This window comes from Pleurodeles waltl, chromosome 10 (assembly GCF_031143425.1).
Source record: "Pleurodeles waltl isolate 20211129_DDA chromosome 10, aPleWal1.hap1.20221129, whole genome shotgun sequence".
NCBI lineage: Eukaryota > Metazoa > Chordata > Amphibia > Caudata > Salamandridae > Pleurodeles > Pleurodeles waltl.
The window spans coordinates 181,881,382-181,900,042 of record NC_090449.1 but is presented as its reverse complement, the minus strand read 5'-3'; the positions used below and the strand labels follow the sequence as shown (position 1 = coordinate 181,900,042).

The window sequence follows — 18,661 nt, the reverse complement described above, 5'->3', positions numbered from 1 at the left end:
TTGTACTTCAATGCATTACCCGAATGAGGATGATGAACGAATGAACAAATGAATGATGAACTACTTTAAAGGGCACTGCTACTCAAAACAGAGTACCCTGGTGTTATGTCAGACACATAACCACTTACAAAAACCGGCCTCTAACACAGATCCCAATTAGCAGGGAAGTTGGTTCCAGGCTTTTGAGTCTAACATGGTAAAGGATTTTCCACTTCTAGTTTTATGCCTGAAATTACAAATTCGTAGATTAGTATCGGAAAATCTAAGACGCCTTTGAGTGCCGTAGCACTTAAAGTGCACAGATTGATATTTCAGGCCAGGTCAGTGAAAGGCTGTAAAGAGCGCAGTCAAGGACTTAAAAATAACCTGCTTGTGATGCAGTAGTCAGTGGAAGTACCTGAGCCCCTTAGAGGTCGGCCTCTAGTGGGAGAGCTTAAGCACCAGATTTTTAGTCACGTTTTAGATCACTGTACCTTATGGAGTAAATGATGTGCAATGCCTAAATAAAGAGAGATGCAATAGTCCAACCTTGAGGTAATAAGGACATGGGCTATAGTTTTCCTGCCTAGAAGTGGGAGGAATTCGAAAATGCTTTTTGATGGGTTTAATCCCAGATAACCAAAATCCAGACGCTGCTAGAATTTGAGGTCGGAAAGACAAACAACATCACATTTTACTCCTAAAATTCCTGGCCACCTTCACTGGGGGCGGTGGAGTCATGAAATCGTTGGACCACCAGTCCCTTGGGAACAATGCATTGCTTTTTCCAAACAGAAGAATCTCGTTTTTATCCGAATGGCACTTAAGGTGAATCCTTAATGCTGGGAGTTATAGAAGCTCCTTTGAAATAGCTGGCAGAAGAATAATCTTTAAAAGCCACAGAAGTAAATCCATGCATTTTTCGTTTTGCTGTCACAAACATTATATATAGAGTTTATCATAAAAGTATGTCCTATAGACATGGCATGTCCTCTTTATTACCTTAACACATAAACCCTGTAGGAAAGAAAAATGCATTTCAGATTCCACTTTTTGGCATCTTCGGATTCTCTTGTTTAGAATCTTTTGATCAGTTTTGCAAAAGGCACAAATTTACAGATTGCTTTCTAGCTTTACTTTTAAACACATTTTGTATTTATGCACGATGTGTCTCGTGTACTATTCACATTATCTATGAAGAAAAATAATTAATTTCTACAATTTTGCATTGGCTAATAGACTGCATATATTATGATTTATTCAAACCTAATTATTGGGGACTTGGGTTATTGCGCAAACTACAGGGCTGTAAACTAAGGGCAAGATTTCTCAAGGTTTCAAGCAAAGCAGCGCTGCACAACAACTTGCTGTGCTGCTTGAACGGGAGAGGGCAGTAATGCACCTTATTTACTAATATATGGTGCAATCCTGCTCTCTGTCTCTGGCGCACAATATACTGCTTTGCGCCAGTGCAGGCACCCTTGTGCCATGATGCAAGGGGGCCTGTGTTACAGGCAGGATTATCTTTGTGCACAAATGGACACCTCCCAGCACAAAAACAGTCCTCTGAGGCTTTTTCCTGTTTTAAAGTGTGCTGCGGAAATTAATTTTGATGCATTCCCAGGTTTGCCAGGATTTGTAATTCTGGGAGTGCACCAAAATCCATTGGGTGGGTGAATGGCTCCACCCACACTCCACCCATGAACGTCTTGTCGGAGCAGAGTAACTCAAGGCTGCGACTTGAGCTGCCTTGCATTATTCCAGATTTTTAGCAAACAATGCAGGGCAGCACAAGGTAGCCTTGCAATGTTTGTTAAATCTGATTTAGGGATTGAGTAGTGCTCTACAGAACCACAGCACTGGTGAATATCTATTCAGAAAATATTCTGTCTCTACTTTCACCTGTTCTCTGTGCAACTCTCTATTGCTCAGGCCCCCCCCCCCGGCAGATTTTGGCTCAGGGGACCCTATCTCCCTAGGCCAAGACAAATTATTTTTTTGGGGGGGGGGGGGGTGGGCGTTTACGTGGCCTTCCTCCCCAGGCCACTCTCAGCCCCGGGGACCTCATCCCCCAGGGCCCGGCCAAGTGACTTGAGTGCCCTGCAGGGCACCCAGAAACAATGTTGGGGACCGCAGGAGGACCCTGAAGGCCCCAGCGGTCCCAGCCAGCTCCCCACCTCCTGTGGGAACGAGCATTGCTGTCACAGACAGAGAGCTGCTAAGCATGCAGCTTCCTGTCTGTGAGAGCAATTGTTTCTTCTGCTTCCCTGCCTGAATCTTTGCATGCAGGGAAACAGAGGAAACCTCCACTCACAGCAAGTGAGAGCTGTCTCACTTGATGTGAGCGGAGTGCTTGCTCTAACTTGGTGGGAGCCAAACAGCTATGCCCCGGGGCTGAAGCTGAAACTTATCAGACACTTACCCTCAGTCACAGATCTGGGTTAAATCCATTGTTCTTTTGCTCACCATGCCACACCAGTTTGGACCCATCCATATGCCAATCAGGAGGACCGTGCCTGGCAGTTCAGGCTGGACTGTTCCCAGGGGGAGAAAAAGAACTATGGATTAAACTCAGTTATGTGACTCAGGGTGAGTGTTTGAAACGTTTCAGCACTCCGTCCATCATCCTTTTGAGTTGCTTAAGTTTCACATAATTTCCATGATTATTGTAAGCTTTACCATTTGATCTGCAAGATTTTAATGCTAAGGGAGCTATCATACTTGTTTAATAAATTGGTGCTTGTTAGTGGGCCTTGTCTAAAATAGTAATTAGTTTTAAGATCCAAAAGTCTGCAAGAAATTTGCTTTACTTTAGCCATTCTCTGTGGCAGCAACTCATTTATGAAACCCTATCAGTGTAATATTACACCTACCCTGTTTGCTAAGAGAGGAATTTAACATTGTTTTTAAAATAATAATTTGAATGTTAGCTTTTGCTAAATTTATTGTTGTGTACTCATTGTTTTACAGACATATACTCAGGAATGAGTACTTCCCCTTTTTATTTTATGTTTGTGTGATATTATATTTCTTAAACTTAATGCTGTATTGTTGGAAAATGGGTTATTGGTAGGGCAGGTAGGTACCTACACCTAGCAACAAGCCACTAACCTCCACATAGGTACAGTTAGGTCTCAGTAAATGAATCCCAGCTCTACCCTTGGTAGCTTGGCATCGAGCGTCAAGGCTTAACTTAGGAGACAAAGTGTAAAGCATTCAAATATCACAAAACAGTAATTAAATAAAACACAGGAAACAGTTTAAAAATCCAAAACCAATTTATAAAAATAGTTTATATTTTTATCTTTAAAATGACACAAAAACGATTAAAATCGGTTCAGGGGAACCGGAGATATGAATTTTTAAAGTATTATTATTTTTCTAGCGCTTAGAAACAAAAAGCGCCAATCGGGTCATCTGGTTGCACCAGGACCGGGGCAAAGTCAAACTTTCAGGCCGACCGCGATGGAGCCCTGCTCGGCTACAGGTCGCGGGAGGCCTCGGTTAAAAAGTTACCTTCTGACTTAGTCTTTATTTTGAAGTTTTTCTTCACCGGGACGAACCTGCCAGTTGAATCCGACCTCCTGGAGCCCTTGTCCGGATACGCGAAGTCGGTTTCCTCGGTGGTGATTTTTACCTTCGGACTTAGTCGTTTTTTCGAGATGAAAATCCTTCGACCGGGGTAAACCTGGATCTTGATCCGACATCCATGGAGCCCTTCTCGGATACGATGGCTGGGAGGTCCCGGTCAACTTTTTACGTTCGGACTTAGGGCCTCATTATGACCCTGGCGGGCGGCGGAGGCCGCCCGCCAGGATCCCGCCCTCCAAATTACCGCGCCGTGGTCAAAAGACCGCGGCGGGTATTACGAGTTTTCCCCTGGGCTGGCGGGCGGTTCCAGTTAAACCGCCCGCCAGCCCAGGGGAAAACGACCTTCCCACGAGGATGCCGCCTCGTAATCGAGCCGGCGGAGTGGGAAGGTGCGACGGGTGCTACTGCACCCGTCGCGTATTTCACTGTCTGCAAGGTAGACAGTGAAATACATTTTGGGGCCCTCTTACGGGGGCCCCTGCCGTGCCCATGCCATTGGCATGGGCACAGCAGGGGCCCCCAGGGGCCCCGCGACCCCCCCTACCGCCATCCTGTTCATGGCGGCTTTCCCGCCATGAACTGGATGGCGGAAGGGGGGGTCAGAATCCTCATGGCTGCGGAGCGCGCTCCGCAGCCATGGAGGATTCCAATGAGCAGCGGAAAGTCAGCGGGAGACCGCTGACTTTCCGCTTCTGACCGCGGCTGAACCGCCGCGGTCAGAATGCTCATTGGAGCACCGCCAGCCTGTCGGCGGTGCTCCCGTGGTCGGTGGCCCTGGCGGCCACCGGCCGCCAGGGTCAGAATGACCCTCATAGTCTCTTTTTTGGATGTTTTTCTTTACCGGGACGAACCACGAAGTCAGGCCGGGTCGCGGTTGAGGCAAGCCGGCTAGAATTTCCGCGTCGGGTCGGTCACTTTATGGAGCTTTTTTTCAAAAATTCTCCAATCTTTTCCAAACTTCTGGGGCTTCACCCAGATGTTCTTTTAAGGTTCTTTTGGGGTCCACAGCTCACCCCAAGGGTCCAGAAGTTCTGTGATGGTCCTTGGGGGTGCGGACTTCAACTCCCAGAATGCACCTGGCGCAAACTCCTTTTTGGCCACTGGACAGTGGTCAGCTGGTCGCTTTCTTCAGGAGTTGGTGCAGGGGACTCTGGTTTAGCAATTTTTCACCTGTAGCAAACAGGGAGTCCCTCCTTGAACCAGTTGAAGCCAGGCAAAGTCCTTCTTGTGGTGAAGCCCAAGTGTGCAGCTGGTGCAGTCCTTCTGAGTGCAGGGTCCAGGTGCAGGCCAGGGGTCCAGCAGGGCAGTCCTTCTTCTTCTTTAGTTCCTTTCTTGTTGAATTCTGGAGGGGATCTCAGGCGTGGGTGCAGGTCTGCCAGTTTTATCCTTGCTCCTGGGTGAAAAGCAGGTGGGCCCTGGTTCTCCAATCAGGGACAGGGTCGTCCCCCTGTGATGACCACTTCCTGGGAAGTGTGGCAAAAATCCATCCCAGAAGGCAACAGTCTCTAAAAATTAAACATGGATGAATCTGATTTTTGGAGGTTACATCTGGCTGAGCCCACCCACTGGTGTGGCTAAAAATCATAAACACACCCCTCTCCTGCCCTCTCCTAATTTAATCAAGGGGGCACCTAATTGTCTGGGGTTGCAGGATGTGGGGGTGTTGCTGGGTGCTGCAAATGTCCTTCTCTGCCTTTGAAGACCAGTTTGGCAGCCCTCCCCCTTCCTGCCTCACCATCTGCTGAGGGGAGATTCTCTCCCCCAAGCACATTCCTTTGTGTGAAGCCAGGCCACTTCACACCTAATCAAGGCAGTCTGGCAGAAGCTGCTGCAGGCTGGCCAATCAGAGCACAGCAGCAAAAACAATGCAGAGCTGAAATTGGCAACTTTTTAGGTAAAGTCTAAACTTTTTACCTGGACAAGTTATATTAAATCCAACAACTGGAAGTTGTGGGATTTATTACAACAATCAATTTGATACCAAATTCTTGGTATGTAACATTTAAGGAGACTTTAAAATTTAAAATAAAGTCTGCCCATTCTAGCCTATGAAGGCCATTTACTTCAATGAGGGAAAAACGAATTTGGCTGTTTTTACCTCACCAGGGCTTATAAATCTATTTTTATAAAGTCCCTGCTTATAGTTACATGGCACCCAGCCCTAGGGGCACATAGGGCACACCTTAGGGGTGACTTATATGTAAACATAAGGTAGTTTAAGACTTTGGAAGTACCTTTAATTCCAAAGTCGAATTTGCATATAACTTTAATTTAAAAGCAGCCAGCAAAGCAGGCCTGCCTTTAAAATGACACTGGGCACCTCAGCAGTGCACCTAGGTGTGCACCACCTATGCTGTGGTCCCTAAACCTACATGCCCTACCATATACTAGGGACTTATAGGTAGGTTAACTTAGCCAATTATAATTAGCCTAATTTGTATATCCATTTTACACAGAGCACAGACCCTGGGACTGGTTAGCAGTACCCAGGGCACCATCAAAGTCAGGAAAACACCAGCAAAAAGAGGAAAATGGGGGCAAAAAGTTATGGGGCCTCTGCAATCAGCCCTGTTTTCTCACATGTATTTAGGCAGATAGGGGCTGATTCTAACCCCGGCGGTCTTCGACCGCCGGGGCGAGGGTCGGCGGGAGCACCGCCGACAGGCCGGCGGTGCCCCGCAGGGCATTCTGACCGCGGCGCTTTGGCCGCGGTCAGAAAGGGTAAACCGGCGGTCTCCCGCCGGTTTACCGCTGCCCTCAGAATCCCCCATGGCGGCGCAGCTTGCTGCGCCGCCATGGGGGATTCTGACCCCCCCTACCGCCATCCTGTTCATGGCGGGAAAGCCGCCATGAACAGGATGGCGGTAGGGGGGGGTCGCGGGGCCCCTGGGGGCCCCTGCCGTGCCCATGCCAATGGCATGGGCACGGCAGGGGCCCCCGTAAGAGGGCCCCGCAAGGTATTTCAGTGTCTGCCTTGCAGACACTGAAATACGCGACGGGTGCTACTGCACCCGTCGCACCTTCCCACTCCGCCGGCTCGATTACGAGCCGGCATCCTCGTGGGAAGGGAGTTTTTCCCTGGGCTGGCGGGCGGTCTTTTGGAGACCGCCCGCCAGCCCAGGGAAAAACTCATAATACCCTCCGCGGTCTTCTGACCGCGGAGCGGTATTATGGGGGCGGAATTCTGGCGGGCGGCCTCCGCCGCCCGCCAGAATTAGAATCACCCCCATAATGCCAAATTGTATTGTATTATTCATTTGTCGTGCATTGCTCCACAAAACATTTTAGCTAGATTCGGAGTTTCTCAAACAAAAAATGAAATGGCATACATAAAAGATATAGGTAAACGTAATTGAGCAGCCTTCTCTGTGGTATTCTGCACAAAGACACTAAGGCCCGTATTTATGAAAACTGACATAAAACTGCGCTAATGCATTTTTGCGACATTTTTCCTAACGACATTCCTTAGAGCCATCTTCGCACCATATTTATTAAATGACGCAAGATGGTGCTAAGGAATGGCTGTGTCTAAAAAAAAGACGCTAGCTGGTCAGGGGTGGCATAAGAGAAAATGGCGCTAGTGGGTCTGAAATTACGTTAGGCTGGTTAGAGGCCAAAAATATGCCGCTAACTAGCCTAGCATAATTTTTCTGACGTCCAAGCAGCCAAAAAATTACTCCTGTACAAGTGTAGACAAGAGTCATGTTCATCACCCCAATGCCCACCACAGGGCACTAGTGTCCCCAGGGCAAGCCCAACATACCCAGTGTCAGACCGGGGGCCCCATGTGAGGGGCCCCCAATAGCACTCACAAACAAAATAAATTATACTTACCTACACTTACCTGGAAAGGGCTCCCCCTCCTGTAGTGTTCCTTTGGTTTGGGTGGTGGTGTTCCTGGGGCTTGGGTGGGCATCTTTGTGCCCATTCCATGGTCCTACATTTACCCTAACGCCTGATCTGACCCACGCATTAAATAATGGCACTAAGTGGGTTTAGCACCATTATTTAGGCCCGCCTTCTCCTTGCGCCTCATTTCTCCGCCTGGAGATAAACATGGTGCCAAGGGGTTAGCATTGTGTTTAGCATGGGAACACCTACCTTGCATTTCATTGACGCAAGATGGTTTCACGCATCCTAAACATGGCGCCAACTCCTATATTTTTACACTAGACGGGTCTAGCATCAAAATATAAATATGGAGTTAGGTTAGCGCTGTTTTAGCACCAAAATAAATGGCACTAAGGCGACGCTAACCACCCATAAATATGGGCCTCAATGGAAGTCAACACTGGCACTGGTGTTGTACAGGACTCAACTACCAAGGAAAGCCCAAAACACTGTTATGATGGAACAGTCTACAGTGTGCTATTCCTCACAAAAAAACACAAGTGTGGAAATAAGGATTAAAAAGCTAAGAAAACAAGAAAATTTAATATGACTTCTAAGGGATTAACAAAACGGAATCTTCTACATTACCTCAAGAGTGGTGCATTTATTGCTGATTAAAGCTAGCCAGCTGGAGTTGGCAGCATCTGTATGATTGTTTTCTGTCCTTGATTCACCATGGACTTTCAGACTGCACCTTCCAAGAGTGATATTTAGCATGGCCTTGAACTTATCATCTTTGGAAGCTGAAATTCGCACCTTGTTCTCTTTGGCGATGCCCAGAGTTTGAAGCTGTCGGAAGGAATGCTTAAATGCAAACTCCATGCGGTTTTTGAGGCCGCACTCAGCAAGAAGGTTCAGATGGGCACCTGTATCATCATCTGCAGAAACATGTCCAAGAAAGGTGACCATACAACTTTTCGCCAGCATTGATCCATTTAATGAAAACCTCAGAGGCACTAGAGTCTAAAATGACATAAAAAACACATTCAGTGAGGCACAAATCAACGGTATCTAAACACAGATGCAAATTTCCACTTAATACAGGGAGTAGCAATACCGGGAAATGCGCATAGTAAGAAAGAGTGCATTGCAGTAACAGAAAGTAAGTAAGTGGCAAACCCAAGCAATGTGGAGGCCATAAGAAATCATGCACATTCTGTATAACTTAAATTATCACTTTAGGAAAGTGAAATAATACAGATGGTGACGTACGCATGCTAAGAGCAAGCATAGTTAATAAATCAGGCATTCTCCTGCAGTCAGTGCTGAATGTGTGATGTGGTTTCAGGCGGAGCCCACAAGCACTCATTTTTGAAGCTTGCCTTTCCGCATCATGGTTTGACCCAGAACAAGAAAGAAAAACACAAATGGAAGAAAGGAGGAAGAATGGGAGGACGGAAAAACAGTGATAAAGGAAGAAAGCAGTAGCGAGAACAAATCCACAAATGTGTAATGAAGGGGCAGGCAGTGTATGTTGGTGAAAGAAAGAGGCGGAGGGGGAATCAAGACGACGGTGTCTTGGTATCCTCAGTCCAGACACCTGACAGCACCAGCTACACGCTTCTGAGAACTGACACTTACTATTTTACAAATTGCCTGCAGTGCTCAGAATAATGTAACTTTATTTAGTGGTTGGGCATTAGAAATTAGTTATTCAAGTAAAGTTTCAAACTGTATAAACATCTCTATGTCGCACTGTCTAGTAGTATACTATACAAATGTGTGACAAGCCTTAATCACCGAATGTAATGATCTATACTTATGGCTTGATTACGAGGCTGGTGGTCATGAGACTGCAGCCTCGCAGTGATGGTTGAACCGCTTCACTCCAGGTGGTCCGACCGCCACATTACAACCTCGGCAGGTGGGACAGCCGAAAGACGCCGTCACCACCAGGAACATGGTTCCCAATGGGCTGACGGCGGTCGGATTCGTGGGAGGCAAAGGTGATGCTGAAGTCAGCACCGCCGTGCTGATCACAACTCTGCTTTCTGCCAGCCTTTCCTTGGCAGTCTCACCACATGGAAAGGCGGGCGGAAAGCCAGTGCTGGGGGCAACAGGGGGCCTCTGCACCACCAATGCCCATGGCATGGGCAGAGCAGGGCCCCCCCAGCACCTTCGGATTGCGCACCGCCAGCATTGCAATCATGGCGCACTCCAAGGGTGCTGTTTTGCTACGGTATTGTCCTCTGCTAGCACTGTACCTGCCAGGCTGACTGGGGGAAACATCATAATACGATGTTACTGCCGATCAGCCCAGTGGGAACATCGTAATATGACTGGGGGGGCAGGCACCGCCGGTATGATAGCAGCGTCCTCCCCTGGGCCTTGGCTGTCCCACAATGGGACCGCCAAAGTCATAATGAGGCCCTTAGTAGCCCCTTGTTGCAAGTCTGAACAGACCAACCTCCGACTTCAAAGTGATGAAGTACATTAGAATTACTTACTCTAAATAGATTAACATTGGAATGATGCCAAACTCATGGCTAGAAAAATAACAAGCTTAACAGCATTTTAGACATTCCCTGTGAGATGCTTCAGCTCCTTGCTCTTAAGAGTGATTTAATTGTACAAGGAACTGCAGTGGATAACCAAAGCATCACAATAAAAAATTGTAGCCCTGGTGCAAATGTTAACCTGAAATCAAATAAAAGCAATATGGAATTGTGGGATTGCGGACTATGATACAATTATGGTTTGATTATTAGTGTTGCCTGAGTATGAGCTGCATTTGTCCCATCAAATTAGAATTCTCCTAGGACTTGATTTTTGAAGTTCATTTTACTCATAATCAGAGGATAGTATTCTTGTGTTTGAAACAGAATACTGAAACCTATTATATGAGGTGGTATCTTTGGGTAACTCTGGTATATCTATGCCATTTGATCTGTTTGAAGAGTTTGTAAATACCCTACAATTGGTTGTGCCCATATGCCTGCCTGTCTCACCTCTTGCACCAACTTACAATAACTTTTAAATATTATTGTATAATCTTAGTATCATGTCTAAACGATCAAAAGGTCAATAGTCAAGAAATCAACGTGGCTAAAAGAAAAACACACAGTCCAGTGTGGAAATCTGACCTTTATGAAGCACTAAATATACCTGCAGCAGCAAACCTCTATATTCAAAATGTGCAATTTTGGTATGATCTGCAAGGCATTGTGTCATTGGACATGATAGGTGTCAAGGGACAGACTAAGACCAGATTTTCAGTAAAATCACCAACTACAAAAATTATTCTTATTAGATCCACACATTCAGGTTTATACCGTGCAGCTACCCTGAAAATCTGACACGGGACGGACTCGTGCAGCTGTATATTTTTCTAAGAATTGTAGATAAAGGATAAAGGATAAATGATAAAGGATAAAGAACGAGAACAAGATACTATGGAAGTTTGCCTATGAAATAAGATATTATTGTCCGAAAAGTGTGCAAACAGAAATTGTAAGAAAGTTTGTTGGGGACTGGTTCTAGGGGTCTAGAGAAATTAGCACTCCACGCTGTTCAAATCAAAATCATTTTTGCATCAGGGAGAATTAATATTATCAAACTGTATAGTAAACAGATTGCAATTCATTTTTCCAGTCCATGACCACGCATAGCTGTGTGCTGTGCTCCGGAGTATGTGAAAGGTGAAGAATGCTCCCAAGAGACTGGGGATGAAAAACAAGAAAGGTTTTATTCAGATCCTGGGCACAGGCATAGAGATACATAGCACACTACAGCTTCAGGCAAACTGAAACCCAGAACTCCCTATAGTTCTACTGTAAACAGCATTCTCAGATAAACTTCTCACCAGGACAGAGGACATGAGGAACAGACAAATGACAACCAGGCTAGACAAAAGATAAGAGGACAAAACAGAATGCAGTTAACTAAACAACTGCAGCCTCAAAACTGTTGACTATATTCAGCAGTTTTACTTAAAAAGTAGTAATCTGCTCAGATGAATGCCCACTAAGAACAGGTACAAGGCCTTGCAATCAGTACAGCAAAGAAACAGGTGGCTCTTGCCTAAAACCAGGATGTTGCACTAGAAAAAAGGCCTTCAGCATAGAAAGTACTGGTGTGGTTATTTGCAGCACAATCCTTTCCCATGGTGGATCAAGGGTAGGTTTACACTAGCTGTTACAGTCCCAAATGTCAAGGACACATCTCTAGCTGCCATAGTAATGCAGTACATGTGCACCTGACATTTTGAGAAGAACACAATGGAGCTCCATGATGGACTAAAGACAGTAATCTGATCCAAATGGCAAAGATAGACTGAGATATAGGAGTATGTTGGATTCTTAGCCGATCAAGACCAATACCATTTCTGAATGGGATTGCTGTGTGTTTTGCCTTGTAAACATCCTCAGTCTCTCATGCAATTTATTTGAATACATTATGCTTCTAGTTGGCTTCCACATTAAACTTTAGTTAGTTCCAACATTTTAAGAGTAAACCACTGAAGGCTGATTAGAAGTGGACTGTTAATTTGCAATCCTGCTCAGATACCAGTTTTGTGCAGGGTATGGCAGTTATGAGTGGTGATCTGTTTAGTGTACCCTGTATCTGCAGGGTGCGATAAAGTTTGCAACATTCATTAAATTTCTGTAGGTCATCCCTACCCAAATGTACCAGCCAGAAAGGCCCAGTAGTTACAAGTACATGTGGATTTTGGTGCAGCAAACACCAAAACACGCACATTATTCCCTGAAGAAATCAGAAAAGGATTGTACCAAAGGCAACTCCCTAAAAGTTAGCAACATTACATCAGAAAACAAATAGAATAAACTTGAATCTGCATACCTACTCACATAAAGGGGGTTATTACAACTTTGGAGGAGGTGTTAATCCGTCCCAAAAGCAACGGTAAAGTGACGGATATACCACCAGCCGTATTATGGGTTCCATAGGATGTAATGGACTCGTAATACGGCTGGTGGTATATCCGTCACTTTACCGTCACTTTTGGGACGGATTAACACCTCCTCCAAAGTTGTAATAACCCCCAAAGTGTTTTGTGAATCTAATCTTTAAAGATAATGTTTTAGTTAGAAATATAGACAACACATGCAGATGGAGGCTCACATTTGATTATCTTCCAGTTGAAATGTTAAAAAGGTAATATGGCCTTACATGTCAGATGAATATTGAAATAACATCTGATGTACTCTCCTTCCTGGAAGAGTTCAGATTGTATTTGGTTAAATTTTGTATACACACTTTTTTAAAAGTTGAGAGATTTCTTTCAGAATTCCTTAACTTGTTAGTTTGTGGTAATACCGTGCTGCATAGCCTTGTGTATTAGTGGGAGCAGAACATGCTTTACACATATTAAATAAAATAAATTGTGACTGAAACATGTTTGTTCTCCTTCAAGGACAAGACATGTTCCCTTCTACCTTCAAGCTGGGACAATGGTTGTGAACGACAAGGTTCCACTTCAAGTGTGGTTTCCTTTCAAGATGGCCTAGTCCAGACACCTTGCAGGCTCCGCTCATGAACTCCATGCTTAGATCATTTCTCTTCCCAAAGAGGGTGACTCCATGAAACCTGTTATGTGCAGATATCCCTGCATGCATCCATTCTGGAACTGCATGGCTTAGTAACATCTCCAGTTCAATTTTCGTACCCCAGGCCGTCCTCAGTTCCACTCTAACTGGCTTGCCACCAGCCACAAAATTAAGGCTAGTCCCTATAGAATACTTACTCAACTCCATCAGGCCATCAATTAGCATATTTTCTGGAACCAACAATTTTCCCAGATGTTCCCACTTGTGGTCCAAAGTACATTTCACTCCTACCCTGTTGTTCAACAGCAAAAGTGCACCACTTGTGTTGAAATAATTGCCATGTTTTTCTAATAACATTGTACCGACAATGAGATTTTTCTTTGCCTCCCCCCACAACGTCAAAGCAAATTGTCTGTTTTTGTGCTTGTGTGGGCCTCGGAACTCATGATGCCACTTAAGGTTTGCCACGTAGTTATCCTTGAATTTGGTTTTCACAGCAAGCCAGAGAATGAGTCTGTTATAGGAAGCACGGACGTCGGCTTCAAAATCGCGCTCACCCAATCTGACAACCCCTTTCGACCTTGCTAGATGTTTACCAAAAATGCGGTCTGAAGGTTTGCAGAATACAAACCCGTTCCACCTCAAATGTGGTGTTGTTGACACTTCAAACTCAGTGTGTACATCACAATTGTCCACAGTGAGGTTAAATGTGGACAGACGTTTTTCCATTTTTCTCCTTGTGACAGCCTTAGCTTGTATGTTTTGTGGAAGTTTAAGGTGAAGGAGATACTTGAAGGAGTTTGTTAACACTCCAGTTAACTCATAACCATTTTTGTTACTTTGGCACCCTTGAAGTCTCAGACTTTCCCCACTGTAGTTTAGCCTTAGAATAGTGCAGTGCTGATGAGAGAACTTTGAGACTGTACCATATACCTCGAATGCTTTGCTGGAAAATTCTCCACTGCAATGGCCAGAGAGTTGGTTAGATATGGCCTCTCCACTGCAAATGACCTAAAATGTCAAAGAAACACATCATATGAGTAAAACATAACAAATTAAGACAGAAAACCATGATTTTGGTTAAAATGTGTTTGTAGGGTGCTTTCACAATTTTTACGCTTATTATGTGACACTGTAGGTTTATTTGGGTAGTGGGATAGCCTTACGGTACTATGATTCATTATGCAAAATCCCGGACAAACTTAGCCAATTCAAAAGACTGGGCTCCAATTGCCAACGTTCTCTATCAATCTCAAGATGCATGCCTAAGCACATCTGACAATTTTGCAGTGGTTCGTTCATTTAAGAAAACGTTTCCCATGAACGCTGCCTATGCGTCAATGAGGGATAGTGTCCTGATGCACAAGCTTTTGCTTTCCCATGTGCATCATGGCATGCGTGCACATGTGCAATCATGATGTGGTTGTGCCTGCTTTTTGATGCATGAAACCCATTTATATTTAAAAAAAGAAGCAAGGGGCTAAGAAGCACTTTCCAGCTGCTTGGCCCACTTTAAAAAAACAATTAGCATAGGGAGAAGGACAGACAGTGGCGGCCCGTCCTTTAGGGCGGAGGGGCCACACCCCCCCACGTTCTGCCCCCCCATGAAGAGTGACTGTCAGGCTGCACAAAGGTCAGCCTGACAGACACTCTCCATGTTCAGCTCAGGCAGCCAGGAGCAGACATGCGCGATTTGCGCAGACTCCTGGCTGCCTGAGCTGAACTTTGCTGGGCTGAGGAGCTTCTATGGGTGTGACCTCCTCGGCTCAGCAAAGGTGCCTCGAGGCCCTCCGCAGGGTGACAGGAAAGCATCGCCAATTCACCAATTGACACTCTCCCTGGCCGCTTCAGTTTAAGCCCTGAAGTGCCCAGGGCAAGTGTCAATCAGTGACACTTCATCACAGAGTGGGGTGGGGTCAGCAGCCTCACTGACCCAATCCCACTCTGTGATGAGGCTGGGACTGCTACCTTCCCTCATTAGCTGACCTAAGGTCAGCCAATGAGGGAAGGCAGCAGTCCCAACCCTCCTGGGACCTGGATGCTGAAGGTAAGTGTGTGTGTGTATGTGTGTGATGTTTTAAATTGAATGTTTGGTGCACACGTGCATGTTTGAGTGTTATGAGTGTTGTTAATGGATGTGTGTGCGTGTGTGTGTGAAAGAATGAGTGTGTGCGATCTTTTTAAATGAATGTTTGGTGCGTGCATGCATGTTTGAATGGTATGAGTGTTGTTAATGGATGTGCGTGTCTGTGTGTGAAAGAATGAGTGTCTGTGTGTGTGTCCCGCCCGGCCCCTCCCTCCTAAAGCTGCCGGCCGCCACTGAGGACAGAGTAGGACAGAGAACATCAGTGAGTGGAATTGGAAGTAAAACAAGTGTGTGAGCGGATAAAGATGAAAAATGGAGAGAGGGAGAAGGAAGCACATGCACTCGTATAGAGTTCTCAATAAAAAATAAAAATAAGGCCTCCTGGAGTATGCAGTGGAGTTGCCCATTGCCCTTCATCTCTACCGTGCCCATTCCAAACCTGAAAATGTAAATACTCTTGTCTGAGACAAGGGGAAATCATCTACCATTTTTAGGATAGGAATCGGTTGAGAAAACATACAAAGAAATACAGTTGTCAGCATGCACACATTTTCAGGGCATTCAAGCATTAGAAAACTCACTCCTACCTTAAGGAGGAGATTTTGTAACAGGTAATAATTCTTTGTATGAATAAATAATTTTGCAAGAGTGCTGAAATGTTCATAGCACAATTGCCATTCATATGACCTTGGAGCGCTGGAGAACCAGAAAATGGGAAATCGGTTATGGAAGAGGGGAGACAAGTGTAATATGCTGGTGTGAAATAAGTAACACATCCTTGAAAAATAAAAGCAAGAATGCAAGATTAAGTAAAGCATGTGAAATGTAAACAGTAACCTTATGGGTGCGTGCACAAAAAAAGGACTGAAGCGGCGTGATAGCAGCATGCCCAAAACAATCAAGAGACTATATACACCCACCAGTGTGAATCGGCGCGATAGCGCCATGCCCCAAACTATGTAGAAATGACATACAGCCACCAGCGGGAATCGGTGCGATAGAGGCATGCCCAAAACAATGAAAAAACACCACATGGCCACCAGCCGCAAACAATGAAGAACACATACTGCCACCATCACAAACTGGAGCAATAGGGGCATGCCCAAAACAATGAAGAAACACCATACGCCCACCAGCGCGAATCGGCATGATAGCACCATGCCCCCAACAATAAACAACGTACGGCCACCAGTGCAAAACGGCGCGATAGCGGCATGCTCCCAAAAATAAAGAAACACCATACGGCCACCCGTATGATAACTATATGCCCCCAACAGTGAAGAAGAAACTACATACGGCCACACAGCACGAAGAGGTCATTCAAAAGAAAAAAAATGGTGTGCCAGACGAACTTTGTGGCAAATTGTGCAATCATCTATGCAACAGGTTCAGTCTCCAGGGCAGTAACAAAGCAGCCTGAAGGCAGGACAAATGTGAAGCATTTACAGATGAAAGCGTGTGCATTTTGAAAGGCAGACTAAGGAACAAATGGAAGTGAAGGGCGTGGTTGAAGCCTACATACAGATTACAACACTTGAGCGCTGCCATGTTTGACCTAAAAACAACACATACACAGCATGCCACAGAACACATTAGACAGAACAGTGCTCAGACATGCTGTTGGATATCACCTTTCTAGCACCAGCACCTGGTCCTCTGAGAAACAAACACTATTCATCAATTACAAGTAATATATTAAACACCAACACACCACAGGTGGACCAGTATGTGGCTACTGTGGCTGATTAACACATACTAGCTGGGACCACATGTGCATAGCAAAAGTAAAGCAATGCACATAACAGTGTGGACATTCTGCACGAATCTTTAGTGGATTAAGACCTGTGGCCACACGAAACACTGAAACCCACTGCAGCAGAAGGGAACCTAGAGGGTGTGGATGTGTGTGAGTGACAGAGAGAGAGAGAGAGAGTGTGAGAGATGGGAGAGAGTGATGGGGAGAATGAATCACAGAGACAGACTTAAAGAGAAACATATAGAATAAAGGTTTGTGCGTACTAGTGAGAGATATTAGAATACATAGAAAGAGCACAGGAGAAGGCAAGGTTTAGAAAAAGACACACTAGAGCGTGAGAAATGAAAAAAATATAATTTAGAAACGCTGAAAAAGAGAACTTAGAAGAAACTCAAAGCAGCCTTATATCGGCATAAGTGATGATAACCAACCAGTCTGTGTTTTCTCCTGTACTGCCCTGTACTGTTAAGTGCTCTAAAGGAGCTGTAAAGTGGCTTGTAGTGTTTTACAAGGTACAAGAAAACAATGTTCCAGTTATTCTTTTCTCTGCACCCTTTTTTTCTCCCATTCGCCTTACTTTTCCCACAGCTCTTGCCCTTTGTCCTTCTTCAGCGGTATAAGTCGCTTCATGGCATGAAGGTACTACATAGGTAAAAGTCTATGGCGGTCTTGTTAAAAGACCGCCGAGGGACCGCCGTGCGGAAGACCGCCAGTAGTGGCGGTTTGCCGCTCGGTGTATTATGACCATTGGCTGCCCTCCGTCGTTTTTCCGACGGAGAGCCGCCAACAGCCATACTTGCGGGCGGCGGTGAAGTGGAGGTTGCTCCACCTCCACCGCCACGCCAACAGAACACCGCCCAGCTAATCACGTCCTGTGATTCTGCGCGGCGGTGTTCTGTTGGCGGTGTGGTGTCGGCGGAGCTGCCCCCATGGCTCCCGTCCCCTCCCGGCAGATCGACGGAACAGGTAAGTCGATCGTCCGTTAGGGGAGGGGGGCAGGGGGGTGTTGTGTGTTGTGTGGGTGCATGGGGGTGTGCGTCTGTGTATGTAGGGGGGTGTGAGTGCGTGTATGCTTGTGGGGGTGTTGCATGTTTTGGGAATGAGTGCGTGTATGTCTGTAGGTATGTCTGTGTGGATGTGTGCGTGAATGTGTGAATGTGGGTGTACGTGTCTGACTGTGTGTGTGGATGTTGGCGTGTATGTTGGTGTGTGTGCGTATGTGTGTTGTTAGTGCCTGCGTGCGTGTCGGGTGTGTATGTGTAAGGTAATGTCGGGGGTCGGGGTGGGGAGGGGGTCCCTGCCACCTTTGGGGGGTGGCAGGGGTGGTGGGGGGTGTAGGGGAGGGAGTCGGGTTGGGGGTGGGGGAGACCCCTATCAGTGCCAGGGAAGGAATTCCCTGGCACTGATAGTGCTTACCACCATGGATTTCATGGCGGTTCCTACCGCTGGAAATCCACGGCGGTAAGCCGGGTCACAATACCGGCGGCGGTATTGTGACGGCCGCCGGGCTGGAGACCCAGGTCATGATACTCAAAAAAAGACCGCCAGCCTGTTGGCGGTCTTACCGCCGCTTTAACACCGTCCGCCAGGGTTGTAATGACCCCCTATGTGGCAGGACTAAGACAGGGGGTGGTACGGAAATTAAGAGAAAATCGGAGATAACTTGTGAGGTGGCAGGTTTCCTGACAAATAACTGTGAGGGGACAGTTTCACACAGGGAATGCAAAGAGTGAGAGTTTGGGGCAAAAGCGCATGCTACTAACAATGGGGGAATCATGTCTGTTAGAAACAAGCATGGGCAGAAATATGCATTGCATCTGCCAATAAACGGAAGTGGTAAAGGGACAGGAA

General features: G+C 46.0%; 1 protein-coding gene across 4 annotated transcripts in view; it reads right to left on the bottom strand.

The window, feature by feature from the left end:
* LOC138261322 (uncharacterized) overlaps positions 1-18,661 on the bottom strand; it is an 888,401-nt gene that overhangs the window by 291,587 nt on the left and 578,153 nt on the right. For 3 of the 4 annotated variants that reach the window (XR_011199068.1, XM_069210158.1, XM_069210159.1), the window contains 2 exons: positions 12,858-13,979; positions 8,050-8,424 (listed from right to left, as the gene is read on the bottom strand). Coding sequence is in view for 3 of the 4 variants with exons in the window: in XM_069210158.1 (XP_069066259.1) it covers positions 8,050-8,424; positions 12,858-13,979 (1,497 nt within the window). In the remaining variant the exon portion in view is untranslated. The remainder of the gene's footprint in view (positions 1-8,049; positions 8,425-12,857; positions 13,980-18,661) is intronic. The other variant, XM_069210160.1, reaches the window with a different exon arrangement.